General features: G+C 41.3%; 1 protein-coding gene across 37 annotated transcripts in view; it reads right to left on the bottom strand.

Moving 5' to 3' along the window:
* Positions 1-14,828, bottom strand: part of SLC8A1 (solute carrier family 8 member A1) — a 374,846-nt gene that overhangs the window by 16,798 nt on the left and 343,220 nt on the right. For all 37 annotated transcript variants that reach the window (XM_070234749.1, XM_023618395.2, XM_005600028.4 and 34 more), the window contains one exon: positions 11,631-11,906. In XM_070234749.1, the coding sequence (XP_070090850.1) occupies positions 11,631-11,906 (276 nt within the window). The remainder of the gene's footprint in view (positions 1-11,630; positions 11,907-14,828) is intronic.

Here is a 14,828-nt window from a genome sequence, read left to right as displayed (position 1 = left end):
CTGTCAATGGACTGAATTGGCCAAGGAACACCCCAAGATTCATAGTGCTAATTCTTCTTCTTTTTTTTTTTGCTGAGGACGATTCACCCCGAGCTAACATCTGTTGTCAACCTTCTTCTGTTTGCTCGAGGGAGATTCACCCTGAGCTAACGTTTATCTGTGCCAATCTGCCTCTATTTTGTATGTGGGTTGCCACCACAGCGTGGCCACCAATGAGTGGTGTAGGTCCATGCCTGGGAACCAAACCCAGGCTGCTGAAGCAGAGCATGCCAAACTTAACCACTAGGCCACGGGGCTGGCCTGTGTCATAGTGCTAATTCTAAGTACCGTTGTATGATGTTTACCCCCTGTAATCCCTAATATGTGAATCAAGCTTACTGCTGGGGGGATGGTAGTAGGATTGTTTTAAAAGGTGCACAAATCCATATATGCACAAAACAATGAAAACCCAAAATATCTCACAATTGTAGTTTGCAAATGTCTGTAGAGATTTTGTGATGAATAAAATAAAAATTATTTTAAAATCTTACACAATCCATAGTAAATCCCCACATTATGTAATACTAAAGTACAATTACTATCATGTAGAGAATCCATGACATTTTTATGTTAAAATTGGTGCTTGTGAAATATTGAGAAAAGACAAATCTGTAGAGTCAAAAGTACATTAGGGATGCCTGGGGCTGGAGGCAGAAATGGGGATCACCTGTAAGTGGCCACGAGGCATCTTATTGGGATGATGGAACGTTCTAGGGTAATGGTTGCAAGACACAGTAAATCTTAAGAATCAGTGAACTGTATACTTCAAGTGGGTGAATTTTATGATATGTAGATTATGCCTCAACAAAGTTGCTGAAAAATGCAGGCTGAGACTTGAATTTGAAAGAAAAAGCCAAAACAGTGGTCTTTGAAATTCTTCATTTTCATTACCTTATTTTCAAATGTGCAAAGGGAGAAATGAAAGTCATCACCTCAACATTATTTACAAGTCACTCATTAGAGACCCACACTCTAGTTAATCCTCATGGAGCAAAAAGGCCTCAAGCTTTCACTATACTTGATGCTTACTCCCTGTGGAATACACCTTGACTGAAAAGAAGAGGGAATTGATATTCATTTACAGCACACATTCATAATGTCAACTCTTCAAACACAAAACACACATACAAACACATAAGCACATGCATATGCACGCACACACACAGACGTACAGCATGATGTTTCTGCCAAGCGTCCTTGGTTTGGCTGACCTAGAGTTTCTAAGAAGGCCCAGAGAAGACTAGGATGAAATATTTTTAGCTCCCTTCCTTTACACTGTAACTTTTATAGGACTGATTATAGCTGGCTGGTGTGGGATTGGAGCACTAATCCTAAAACTCTGCAGAGCTTCAGATTAGGTATGACACGTGCTGAGGACCTTACCTCAATACTTCAATACTTAAAAGTAGTGAAGACCAACTCTTCTTTTGAGTAGGAAGAATAAAGTATGCAAATAGTTTCAAAATGGATCTTTTCCAAGTTTCTACCAACTGCTTTCGGGCCTGTTGCATACAGTCTACCCCATAGTGTTTTTTAGTTTAGGATAACAGGCAATTCTCGTGCCGTTTATGGGGCAAATCTTGTAAACTCTGGTGTCTGGCCTTAATTTTGCTCTGTCCTTGTAAATTTCTGCTTTCATAGGCTTCCTTAACTCTAATGACATCACTTATTCTTGGGAAAATGTGCTGGAAAGTACAGGGCATTTTACCTCCAGACAGCTCCTCACTGGCGTGAGGTTAAGATAAGGTCCTGTGGAAAGCCAGTTGAGTGATTATGGTTGCCCAGTGCTGTTCCTCTGGCCATGACCCTGGGTGGCTTTACCTCCTGGCCTGACTACAGATCAGAGCGCCTGTTTTCAGCAGTCCTGATCTTTCTTGGCGGCAAAGAAAGTGACTGCTTATTAAGGTATTTGCATCAACAGATGAATGAATAAAGATGTGGTATACATCTATATATAATAGAATACTACTCAGCCACAAAAAAAAATGAAATCTTGCCATTTGCAACAACATGGATGGACCTTGAGGGTATTATGCTAAGCAAAACAAGTCAGAAGGAGAAAGACATAGCCACTGTGAAATCTTGGCTCAGAGTAAAGTAATTCTCTTTTCATTTCCATTTAAGCTGATGTGAAATGTCAATCACCCAATTAAAAATGTATACACACAAGAGCTATGGCACTTCCTCTTCAACCTGTGGCTGTCTGAGTGGAAATGCCAATGTTCAGAGGGTAAAACTCATGGACAGCCAGTGAAATTACAGAAAACATGAGTGCATTGGGAGATGTCTACTCATCAGAATTCCTTACATGGGATAATAATGAAAATAGGCTGAGAAATTTCTAGATTTTCTATTTTTCCATTGCTGTGCTATAGCTGAGCTAAATACTCCAGGTGGTCTAAACACTTTTATCAGTATTGAAGGAGAAGGGAAAAGAGATCTAACATTTTTTTGAGTGTCAACTATATGCTAGGCCCTGCGCTGGGTACTTGATAAAGGCGCTCTCATGTAATCCTCACTACAATCTGTGAGGTAGATTTTCATGTCCGCATTATTTAGATTAAGGAACTAAGGCTGATAAGAGTAAAGCAATTTGCCTCTGGGGGTGTGATACATCTAACAAGTGGGGGTGGGTGAGTTTGAATTCAGGTCTACCCCACTCTACAGCTCACGTTCTTTTATACTCCCTGGTACCTATTCATTAACACTGCACTGAAAGATGATTTTGTGTAATTTTTCTGAGATGGAGCTGTTAACCAGTTAATCTCTCTGTGAGCCCATCAAGGAGAATATCAAAGCTATCCGAAGCAGGATGGGAGGAGGGGAAACGATTCAGTCAATTTGATTCTATTCTCCAAGGGAGATCAGACGACTGAGGGAAGTCAGGATGACTGGGTACAATGTCCCCTGAGAGGAGTGTTTGTTTTGGGTGGGGTGTTGCTCTGTTCCCTTCTAACCCCGTCTCTTGGGTGAAGTAAGGGGTAGATTGAGTGTGTGCACTGATAGATGCCTTGGCCAGTAACCTCCAGTGACTCTGCTCCCAGACTCCTACTTCTGCTCGGAGACCTAGAAGACTGGAACTTGATTTCAAACTTGATCACCAGTAAATCTTTGCAGAACATGACTCCTGGGAGAGTGTTCCTAGCATGCCCTTCCTGGGTCCCACTGATCTGTACCTGGGTAGCCACATATCACAGGCAGCTTTGGTGTAGGTCCAGAATGAACACTTCTCCTGTGATCACTTCCATTAGCAGCACATGGCTGTGCTGATGAGGATTATCTTGGCATTGTGTTTTTTGCCAGCTAGGTTAGAGCTGAACACGTTTAAAAGATTTTCTAGTTGCCTTAGTGTTCAAATTTTTACATGTACGAAATGCTAAGAGTTTATAGGTACAGAAATAGGTCTTTATTCATTTCTGAAATTTTCGAAGCATGGACTCTACCAGGTATTTTCCATGCCAAAGGAAATAATGATAGCGTCTGACCTCAAGGGGCTTGAATATAACCCCACTGTTGTATGCTTTATTTTATTTTATTTATTAATTTCTTTAAAAAAATTTTAATTGTAAAATTCACATAAAATTTTCCATCATAACCATTTCAAAGTGTATAGTTCAGTAGTCTTAAGTATATTCATATTGTTATGCAACCAATCTCTAGAAGTTTTCATCTTGAAAAACTCTGTCCCAATTAAACAAAAAACTCCCCTCTTTCCCCTCTCCCAGAGCCTCAGGCAACCACCATTCTACTTTCTGTTTCTATGAGTGTGACTACTCACACCTCATACTCATGTCTCATATGAGTGAAATCATAGGGTATTTGTCTTTTTGTGACTGGCATATTTCACGTAGCATAGTGTCCTCCAGGTTCATCTATGGTGTAGCATGTGTCAGAGTTTCCTTCCTTTTTAAGGCTGAATAATATTCCATGATATGTATATGTCCCCTTTTCTTTATCCATTCATCTATTGATGGGCATTTGAGTTGCTTCCACTTTTTGACTATTCTGAGTAATGCTGCTATGAAATGAATGTACCAATATCCGCTTTCAATTCTTTTGGATATATATCCCAAAGTGGGATTGCTGGATCACATGGTAATTCTATTTTTAATTCTTTGGGGACCCGCCATTTGAGATGCTATTCTTTGCCACATGAGTCTAGAGTTGGGAGGAAAGAGGATGTTCTGCTCAGCCAAGTTTTTCCGGCTGCTTGGCAGGTAGAATCCTGTACAAGTAGAACTTTGGGGATATATCAAATTGTCAGAGCCCTTAGAATCCAACATTTTCTTTTTTAAAAACTTTATAGTCAATAAACAACCTATTGACGTAGATTTGGTTTCCTAAGTAGACTTCCCTACCGCTAACGGTATGAGCTGACCTATGGATTCTATGATTCTAGTTATATTATTCTATTACTCCAGTTAATTTAGCACTTTCAATGATCCACCTAAATTAATAAATAAGCCCTCTCTTTTTATCAGTGTCTCCTGTAGGTTTGATTACTGCAAATCAGTCCCCAGAACCATTCATCCTGCCATGAATTGGCAAAATTGAGTTTGTGTATTTTCAAATTGAGGACCACGGTAGGAATATGAACTGAAAAATTTGTCTTCTTAATTCAGTCTTAACTGCAAAGTCTCTACTTCCTAAGTCTGAGCATTCTTGTACTAATCTGATCCAACATGTGCATCATCCACATTCTGATGACTCCCGAATTTATATCACTAGCCTGGATCTCTTCTCCCACTGTTGCTTTAAAAGTAGAAAACACTAAAAGTGAGGCAAAGAGAGAAATGAGTAATTTCCAAAAAATTGTACAATATAAAGGAAAGAGTGTATGCAATACTTACTTTAAAAATAAATCCAAGGTGGAATGATAGAGTGATTAAGTACCAGAATATAAAAAAAGAGAGAGAATATGGATTCCACAATTTACCATCAATATAAACTGGGAAAATACAGGCAAATCATTTATTCTCTATGAGCCTTAATTTCCTCACATAACTGACAATACTGGTGCTCACTCTCCTACACACTGTAAAGTGGCCTTTAGACAGAGCCACCATTATATACACCCATGGATATGTATATATACCCTGTATGTTTCCAGGGTGTCATTTAGATTATGGTGACCCTTCGAGATTGCAGTATACAAGCTGTGCAACCATTCAAGTTACTTTGGGACCCACTGAGAAATAAAGCAGCAGGATATAATAAATTGTAATATACTTGTCACTTAATTATACTAGTTAATATATTAGTTTTCAGAGTACTTAGAAGTCAGGAAATTAAAAACTGAAAAATGTAAACTATGAACAGCTAATAATTTTTTTGTTGCAAAAACAAATAATATAATGTTTTCTAGCACAGTGCCAAACAGATACAAAACTCTCATTTTCAAGAGAAGAGTCTAAGGGACAAAAAAAAAAAAAAAACATTAGGAGGAGGCAAAATCACTTCACATTTAATGATATAACCTAAAGAAAATAAGAGATAATGTATGTACAATGCTTATGCATAGCACACCATGGAGCTATGTGGCAAATTTAAAATACTTTCCTTGTTCATAAAATTTTTCCCATTCACTCTCATTTTCTGATGGTTTCTATTCCTTTTGACATTTTGAGAGATGACCTCAGTGTAAATAATGATAATTACTTCCTGCATTTTATACCAATTTTCAGTTGACGAAGTGCTCTGTGACCTATATTACTTAATCCTCTTTAAATTGCCATGTTTTATTATGCCTATTTCACAGGCAAGAAAACTGAGGCTGAGTTAAGCAACTGATCCAGCCACAGAGTGAGTAATGGGTAGAAGTCTGGTTTCCTCAGTTCAGTTCTAAAGCTCTTGCGATTACACCCCCTTGGTGCATATTCATTAACGCTGCACTAAGAGAACAAAGAGAACAGCCAGTGTGACTAGTTTTACATCAAATTCTTCCTATGGTATCTTGAAATCAAAGTGATATAACTTAAAAATGACATACATTTTTTTCTAAAGTAAGGTTTTACTTCTTAAACAAGTTTTACATAAAAAATAGGGGGAAAACCCCTAAAATCACAGATTTCCTTTCTCTTCATACCCTAAAATCTCTAGAGTGAAATAATTCCTACTTGACAGAATTCAAAGGATATTCAAAACACCAGAAGCCAACAGGAAAGCTGCCAATGCTAGAGGCTAAGGAACAGCCTAGAATATCTAATTTTTAAGCTGTTCTGGCCTCAGGATAAAGAGCCAATAAAGGAAAAATAAAGGAGGCAGTAGGCAAGCTTCAAGCACAGCCCAATCAAGATGGATGGAGAAAGAGCTAGGTAGCACTTACTGAGGTAAAAATATTCCTAACTTGGGGGACGACCCTGTTGCCTAGTGGTTATGTTCGGTGCTCTCTGATTTGGCAGGCCAGGTTCGGTTCCCAGGCATGGACCTACACCACTCACTGGCAGCCATGCTATGGCAGTGACCCACAAACAAAATAGAGGAAGACTTGCACAGATGTTAGCTCAGGGCAAATCTTCCTTAGTGGGGAAAAAAAAATTCCTAACTCATCAACATCTAAGAGTCTTCTCTGTAATTAAAGCAGAATGCTTACTTCTATTTGATTCCAATAGGAGCAAGACATGAAAAGAAAATCCATATTTGGTATATAGGCTGGAATGTCTTGTCCCAATATACCCAAGTTGTACCCAAGTAAATAATTGTAAGGTAAAAGAATATGCAATTACAGGCAGCCCTAGTACAAAAATGTCTGGGTTACAAATGTTCCTTTTTACACTTTTTTCTCTTGAATTTTGAGCCTGTTTTCCTGTAGAAACAATGCGATATAACATGGTTATGGACCCACGTCAGCTATTGCAAAATGCCTACTTAGCACTCCACAGAGTACACCTAAAATTTTAAAAGTACTGGCCTGAGTTCTGGGTCTCAGAAGCAGCAAGCACAGCAGAGAAAATAATGAAGAAGAGACACAAAAATAAGATTGTGCTCCTCATCCCAGTTCCCACCGTAGCCAAAATTAGGACAGAGGAACAAACGCTTCTATTCTGAGACCCCAGGGCTCGTAAGTTTACTTTTGCCCCTTATGACCATAATATATTACTCAGATATATTGATTTCCTCAAAAATAAGCCACACTACAGAATTATCTCCTGTTCGTCTCCCTCAATCATAGCTTTAACTCTTAGCTGTCGCTAGAAGGTGTGAGGCAGAAAGCAATCTGATGGAACCAACTCATACTAATGTGTAAATGACTGATTTCTACATCATTTATATACACAACACACACAAACATATGCACACATACAGTTGCATTATTTACGTGTCAGCTAGGCATCATTCTAGGAGCTGGGGATACAATAGAGAGAGAGAGAAAAAGGGCAAGGTTTCTACTCCCATGAAGCTTACATATCAGTGAGGAGGGCTAGCCAATTATAACTCAAAAATAAGTAAACCAAAAAGTCCAGAAAGTAATAAATACTCTACAGAAAATAGGGTGCTATAATGCAGAAGAACTGGTTGACCACTTCACATTGCATGGTTAGGAAAGTGACATTTGAGATGAGATATAATTGAAGACAAAGAGCCGGTCTTGTGTAAATGAAGAGCAAAAGCATTTTAGACAGCTAGTGCCACCCTGAGAAAGGAATGACCTTGGTGCAGGGAAGACAGTAAAAAGGCCAGTGGGGCTGAAGACCAGTGGGCAAAGAGGAATCCAGAACGGAAAGACAGGCAGGGGCCTAATCACTTAGGTCTTTGTCAGCCAGAGTGATGCTTTTGAAGTTTATCCTAAGTGAAAGAGGAAGCTGCTGGAAGAGTGTAAGCCGTAATGTGGTCTGATTTACAGCTGAAAACAATCCCTAACAGAAGCGAGGAGACAGATAGGAGGTTACTGCAGAGGTCTGAGCGGGAGAGAACAGTGCCTTGACTAGGAAGGTGGTGGTAGAGAGAGAGCTAAGTGGGTCCAATGGAGATACACTCTAGAGGAAAGATCTGCAGGAATTATAAATGGATTGACTCTGGGGATGAAGAGAAAGGAATCAAGGACACCTGGGGTGGATGATGATACTGCTGTTCTGAGAAACGCAAGATCTGGCAAGAATAGGCTCGGCTGAAGGATAAGGTGGTTAGGCAGTGGACAGCCACAGTCCTATTTTGGACACGGTAATTTTGAGCTGCAATTTTCCCAGCCAGCGTTGACACAGGCAAGGCAGTTGGTATGTGAATGGAGAGCTCAGGAGAAAGTCCAGGCTGGCGATTGACATTTGGTAATCGTTGGCATATTGCTTTAAGCCATGGAAACTGATGTGATGGTCTAAGGAGTGGGCATGGACCAAGAAGAGAAGAGGGCTGGAGACCAGGCTCTGGCTCACTCAACACTTAGAGGTGGGAAGAGACTGTTCGGAAAGTCCCCTCTTCTCCAGACAGGCAGAAGAGTGATTCTGGAAAAGAAGGCCCTTCCTCTACAAACAGGTATGGTCTTTAAGCTCTCATCGGCATACCTAAGGCTGAGGGGCAGTGAAGACCCTCAGGAGTCCTTCTCTCCCAGTAGATTATAACGACCATTTGTTACCAGTTCATATGAGGAAGAAGCTCTGCCTCACCTGGAAAGTCATAAGCTCTGTTTTCCATAAATTTTGAAGGATATGGTAAAAAAAAAAAAACTTTTAATGAGATATATAGATATCTAGAGGACGAGTAGCATAAGTTTTCAATGCCTGTCAGGCCATCACAATCTAAGAATCTCACCTAGAAAGAAGCAGCACACCTCAGACACTAGCCAGAAGCCTTTCTACTTTAGGAAAAGTGTCAAGACATCAGCCCAGAGAAAAAGCTGGGCCCCAGGGCAATGCCGATTAAGGCTAGGCTACAAGTGAAGAGAATTCCTTTTCTTTTTTCTTCTTCTGCCTGTAGCAACCGGGCTTCGTCATCTGGGAACAAAAACATCTTTTCTTTTTTTTTTTTTTGAGGAGTCAGGAGATATAACAAATCACTGCTCTGAATCATCAGAGTTGAAGAATAAAGTCAAATATAATGTTCGTTCAGCGTCTTGTTCAATTTGCACAGCTTTTTGGCCAGGGGAGAAATGTCTGTTTATATACATACGATTATCTGAGATTACCTGTGAATATATTGTTTGGGGAGCATGCTGCACAGTTAATATCGCAGCAAATTACAAGAATTCTCACAAAAACAGAGCAAAGAAATGTGTTTCCCAGTAGGAAGAATTTATGGCAGTGCAAGGAGACCATTTTGACAACTAAGATTCCGCTGTGTTCTCCCCGACAGGCTCTCTTACCTCTTGATGCCCCTGGGTTCTGAACCAGTTTTAAGTGGCAGAACACAAGACTCCGCCAAACACTAAGGTTTAATCCACATTTCATGTTACGGGAAAAAAAAATTAATCATATGGCTGCCATACTTTTCAAAAGAGTTTATTAATACAAGAGATGCACAGAGCCATTTGGGAAGATGGGTATATAGAAAAAGAAGCCAGGTATTGCGATGAGGAGTTGGAAAATTAAAAAATCACATTTTTAGAAACAAGGAATTGATATAGGAAAATCATTTTTTTTTGTCCTTTTGAAAGCAAGAGATAGATTTGGTAGGACCAACTGCTGACTTTCCAGAAAGGCAGGCTGATTTTCAGTAACTGTCATGAGAGACCTAATTTTGCCTTCATTAACATAATTTGCACATACTGTCCTCAAGGGTTAAACCATAGCCAACAGCGTGTGCCAACTTGGGCACCATTTGTTGCAGTGATTCAAGCCTTAGGGAAAGTAGACCCTAAAACATATTTTCCTACAATAACCTCAAGAGAGAGCGAAGGATAACGCTCTCTAAACAAAGCAACTTGAAATATGAATATTTAAAGTTTTTCCTCCTGCTTGATACATTTCTGGTCATTTTTGGAACAAATTCAAAATAAATGTGGAGCTGCTAGAACACAGCTGGGGTTGAGAGCCAGTCTGCTCTCCTCTGAGGATGAGCAGTCAGCTGGCAGGCTTTGCAGCCCTGCTCGCTAAGGCAGGAGTAAGCATACTCTCAATCCCCTGGCTCCTCCACTAATTCAGGTGGACACCAAAACCATGCTGGGCCCCTTGATCAGGACTCCCAAAGGGTCGAGCAGTTGGAAAACACCATGTGCTACGGCTGACCAGTATAAATCTGGACAATTCATCCCTGGCTACTTAAGGATGAAGTGTATAGATTTATGCTGGTCAGATCATCCTTAGCTATTCAACATAAATAATAATCACAAAAGCTGCTTTTTTATTGAATTCCTTCTATGTCCCAGATGCTTTAACTGGGTGCATAATTTATAGATATTTTCTCCAGTTCTTTCCACAATTCCTCAAGTTAAGTATGGTTATTCCTGTTTTATGAATAAAGAAACCAACGCTCAGAGAGGTTAAGTCACTTACCCAGTTACTGAGACGATGAAGGTGTGAGGGCAGAACAGCTAGTGAATTGCAGTGAAGAGATACACATGATTTAAACTATCCTTGTTTTCAGGCTCAGAACTAAAAGCCTAGGTTGCCAACTACGGCAAGTGTTAGAAGAACTCACAGCGTTTATATCAAGGCTGTGGCCGATGTGGAAAGTGGACAAGTCCTGCCTTTCCCCAAGCCCACTGTAATGCTTGTCATTGACCTGCTATTTGGTAGAGAATGTGAGTCTCGTGGCTCAGTTAAAGGCTGTACATCTGTGCAAATGTCAACTAGTGCTAGGGAGTAGGTCCAGAGCTTCAGTTACAATAAGCTCTGATGGGCACCAGAATCACCTGTGAGCTTAAAACACTTGTTTCTGGGGCCTTCCTCTAGATCTTCTGATTCCAGAGGTTGGTGATGGGTTGCAGGCACTTGCATTTTTTCAACAAGCTCCAGGGTAATTTTGATGTCCACCAAAGTTTGAGAATTATTATTGTCAATGTCACATTTGGGAGGATGATATCTTAGAAGTCTGAGCAGACATAATGAACTACAGTTGTAAGTTGGAAGAAAAGTCAGCTTACAAGGAATGCACGAAGGAATGTCCACGAAATGTGCACCTGGCCTGCTCACTTTGGTCAGGATTGCTTTTTCCTTGTCCTGATCAATGTCTGCTTCTTTTTACTTATACCCATTAATACTTGGGTCAAGAAGATATTGTATCAGGTCTTCAGTAAGCATTTATTTTAGTAACCCAACGAATACAGAGTTTTATGGAAACCATCCAAACTTTACTAAATATATAAAAGACAGAAATGTTGTTCTTAAAGACAATTCCGTAATTTTGTTTTATGTTTTTGAAAGTGCTAATTGTAATGGGAAGCTGATCTATCAATTTATCTGTCAAACCAAATTGCTCTCTCCATGCAGGTCATGCAGTCCCTCTGGGAGGACGTTCCTGTCATCATGATACTCACCAGCCTTCTAACCTTGCAAAATGCCAAGACAATGTTCTGGCAGTGCTATTATTTATATCTCTAGGCTCTCATCTTTCATAGGCCTAGTTTGTAATCATGCTCCTTGAAATTGTAGGAAAGAAGAGGCTACGAAGGCAAATGGGCTTCCACTTCTGGGGGAATCATCTATGAATGTATTCTCTACCTGGTACTGAAGTTCCAAGTGCGACGAACACCACTGCAGTCACAGAATCTTTCAGGCCAATGGTGCAGCCGAAGTGGGAAGCCAGGTCTCCAATGAAAGCTGTCAGTACGCCAATCATGAGGATGGAGACAATGAAACATGCCCAGCCATTCCAGTATTCTGTAGGGGGCACGAAGGCGAAGAGAACCTTCCAGAACACAGTCAGAAAGTGCATCACATAATCGAAACAGGAGGGCAGCTTCTCCTCCCCACATTCATCATCATCATCATCTTCCCCTAAAGAGAAAGGAATGAAGCACATTTCATCACAACCCATGCTTCCTCTCTCCCACTCCTTCCTTCCTAGGCCTGTCATCCCTCCCCTCTGAGTGATCAGGAGGCCAGTAGAGGTGGGTGAAATTTGAGGTTTTCTAAGAGTCAATCATAATTAACCAATTAATTATTAACATACTGACATGCCCCCTTACTGTGGCTCATGGGTCAATGGCAAAAAGTTTACCCCCCCCATCAATTTCTAGTTATTTGCAATCAATACACTCTTTCCACTCTCTTATCACCTCCAGTGAGATTTGTCATTTCAGAGAAATGAAAAGGATTTCTTCCAAAGGGCTGAAAAGCCTTGTGCCAGGCTCAGAAAGAAGCCTTCTTGATGAAAGATAACTATGACAGAGTTCTTCTACCTGGGTTCTTTCCTTCCAGCTGGGAGTCCAGCTCTGGGGATGGTCATATAATCACCTACAGAACAATGTTCAAACAGGGCCCTCAATCACAGCTCTGAGTGCTGCATATTTCTCCAGCTTCATCTCCTGCAATGACTTCAAACTCAAACTTCATCCTAGTTAAATGGAAGTATTTGCATTTTTTCAAACCATATGTACTTTCTCCTACTTTTGTCCTTTAGAAGTAAACGGTCTTGGCATGTCCTAATCTCTCCCTCCTTATCTCTCTGCACTCATCCCTTTAAAACTCATTTCCTGTGTGAAACCTTCTCTGACCCTCTCACCCTCCAGCCAGTGCTGGGACTCCTTCTCAAAGCTTCCACAGCTCCCCAACTCTTGGAACACTAGAGGAGTGGTTCTCAAAGGGTGATCCTGAACCAGCAGCATCAGCATCATCAGGGAACTTGTTAGAAATGCAAATTCCTGGTTCCAATGAATCAGAAACTAGGGGGGTGGCACGGGGCGGAGGGGGTGGCACAGCAATCTGTGTTTGAAAAACCCCTCCAGGTGATTCTCATGCACGCTCAATTAGATTGTGCCTGTTCACTTTCCTCTCTTCTCCAGTTGACTGTGTGCTCTTCAAGAGCAGGAATTTGTTCATTTTTGTTTTGCTAGTGTTTGATCCTATCTCCAGCATGAGGAATAAGCTAGCTAAGTGCTTGTTAAATGAACGCATGCATGCATGAATTTCCATTGACTTTATATAACTATTTAATTACACAATATATACACATATCACAATTCTGCCAATTACATCCTACTATCAACGTACAAAGAAATGCAGAATGCTTACTACTTAAAGGCATCAGGATATCAATAACAGTATTCTAACACAGAGATTTCATTTATAATGTGATACAATTCCCATTCACAGATTTTAAAGTGGGGATATTGAATGTCCACTCTTCTTGAAGGGGTGGCAAATATATATTCACGTGCTTTGTTGCCATTTTGGAAGGAAGAATTTCTCCTTGAGGACTTTGTCCACTGCTCTCAGCACCCCCACCTTGTTACCAGAGACCTACTGTCCTTCAGCTGATGCAGCTGGCAGCAGGTGAGGCTAGCAACCTTTCCAGCTGACTCCACGACCTGACACTGCCAGCACGGAGCAAATGCGGGTGCTCTTCAGGAGACACTCTGTGGTGAGACCATCTGGTGCAGATCACGACTGGGAAACCCACTTGAAGCAGAGGAGCTTTGAGGGAAAAGCGCCTCTCACAAAAGATGAAAAGAAGAAAGTCTGATTTTGTCACCTGCCCTCTTACAGGAAGAGAGAAGAGGCAATGGCCTAGTCTTCAAGAGCACATGGGCAGAATTAGTATGTGAACAGTCTTCGGGGATCTGTGGAGAAATCAGCCTCACCTTTGAGGCTTCAGAAGGTCTCCAACAACCGGCTGGGAGGAAGCCCCCAGCAGATGAATGGGGTCCCCTACAGAGACCAACTAGGAGGGAGCTTGTGTCAGGGCAGCTGATGGAAAACTGTGTGACTGGCTAGAGTGAAAAAGCATTGCTGACGGTGTTAAAGTTATTAAACAAGGAGGCCTCAGATGGGGTTGGCTCTGATGCCTTGGTAGCCTACGTAAGCAATCAAAACCTAACCCAGAGTCAATGACTGTAAATACACGTGGGTCTAAGAAAGATGAATTTAAGAACAGCCAATCACAAACAGCCACCTAGGCTTTCCCATATAAGGTGACCACTTAAGCTGCAGCCAATTTCCTTGCTTTGCTTCCACTTCCACCTCTGCTCTGTCAGTGTCCCCTCCCTCCCCCACCCAGCCCACCTCCACTCGCCGCCCCCCCACCCCCACCCCGACTCCGGCACCCTGCCAGGTCCTGTTGGTGGAGAGCTCCTAAACCACTTTTGGTTTGGTTCTGCCCCATCTGAATCCATGTTTGCTCAAACAAACTCTTGAAAATTTTAATGTGCCTCAGTTCCCTGTTAACAAGTTTCCTACAAGGTTACTACATATTTCTAATATCGTCCTTGCCTGAAAGCAGATGCTTTTAAATAAAAGCCCATGTTATGGGCTCAGCTGTGTCTCCCCCAAATTCGTATGTCAAAGCCCTGAGCCCTAGTACCTCAGAATGTGACTGTATTTGGAAATAAGGCCTTTAAAGAGATGCTTAAGTTACAATGAGGCTGTTAGGGTGGGCCCTAATTCAATCTGACTGGTGTGCTTATAAGAAGAGAAAATTGGGACACCCAGAGAGACAGCAGGGATGCGCACACGTGGAGGAAAGACCAAGTGAGGACACAGTAAGAAAGCGGGCCTCCCTTCTCCCAAGTCAAGGAGAGAGGCCTCTGGAGAAACCAAACCGCCAGCACCTTGGTCTGGGACTTCTATCCTCCAGAACTGTGAGAACATTAATTTCTATTGTTTACGCCATTCAGTCTCTGGTATTTGTTTATGGCAGCACTCGCAAACGGCAAACGAATGCAGCACCCCTTCGGCAGTCATAACACTGATATGTGGGAA

The sequence above is a fragment of the Equus caballus genome, chromosome 15, assembly GCF_041296265.1.
Source record: "Equus caballus isolate H_3958 breed thoroughbred chromosome 15, TB-T2T, whole genome shotgun sequence".
NCBI lineage: Eukaryota > Metazoa > Chordata > Mammalia > Perissodactyla > Equidae > Equus > Equus caballus.
The sequence above is the reverse complement of the archived record's forward strand: the minus strand, read 5'-3'. Positions and strand labels throughout refer to the sequence as shown.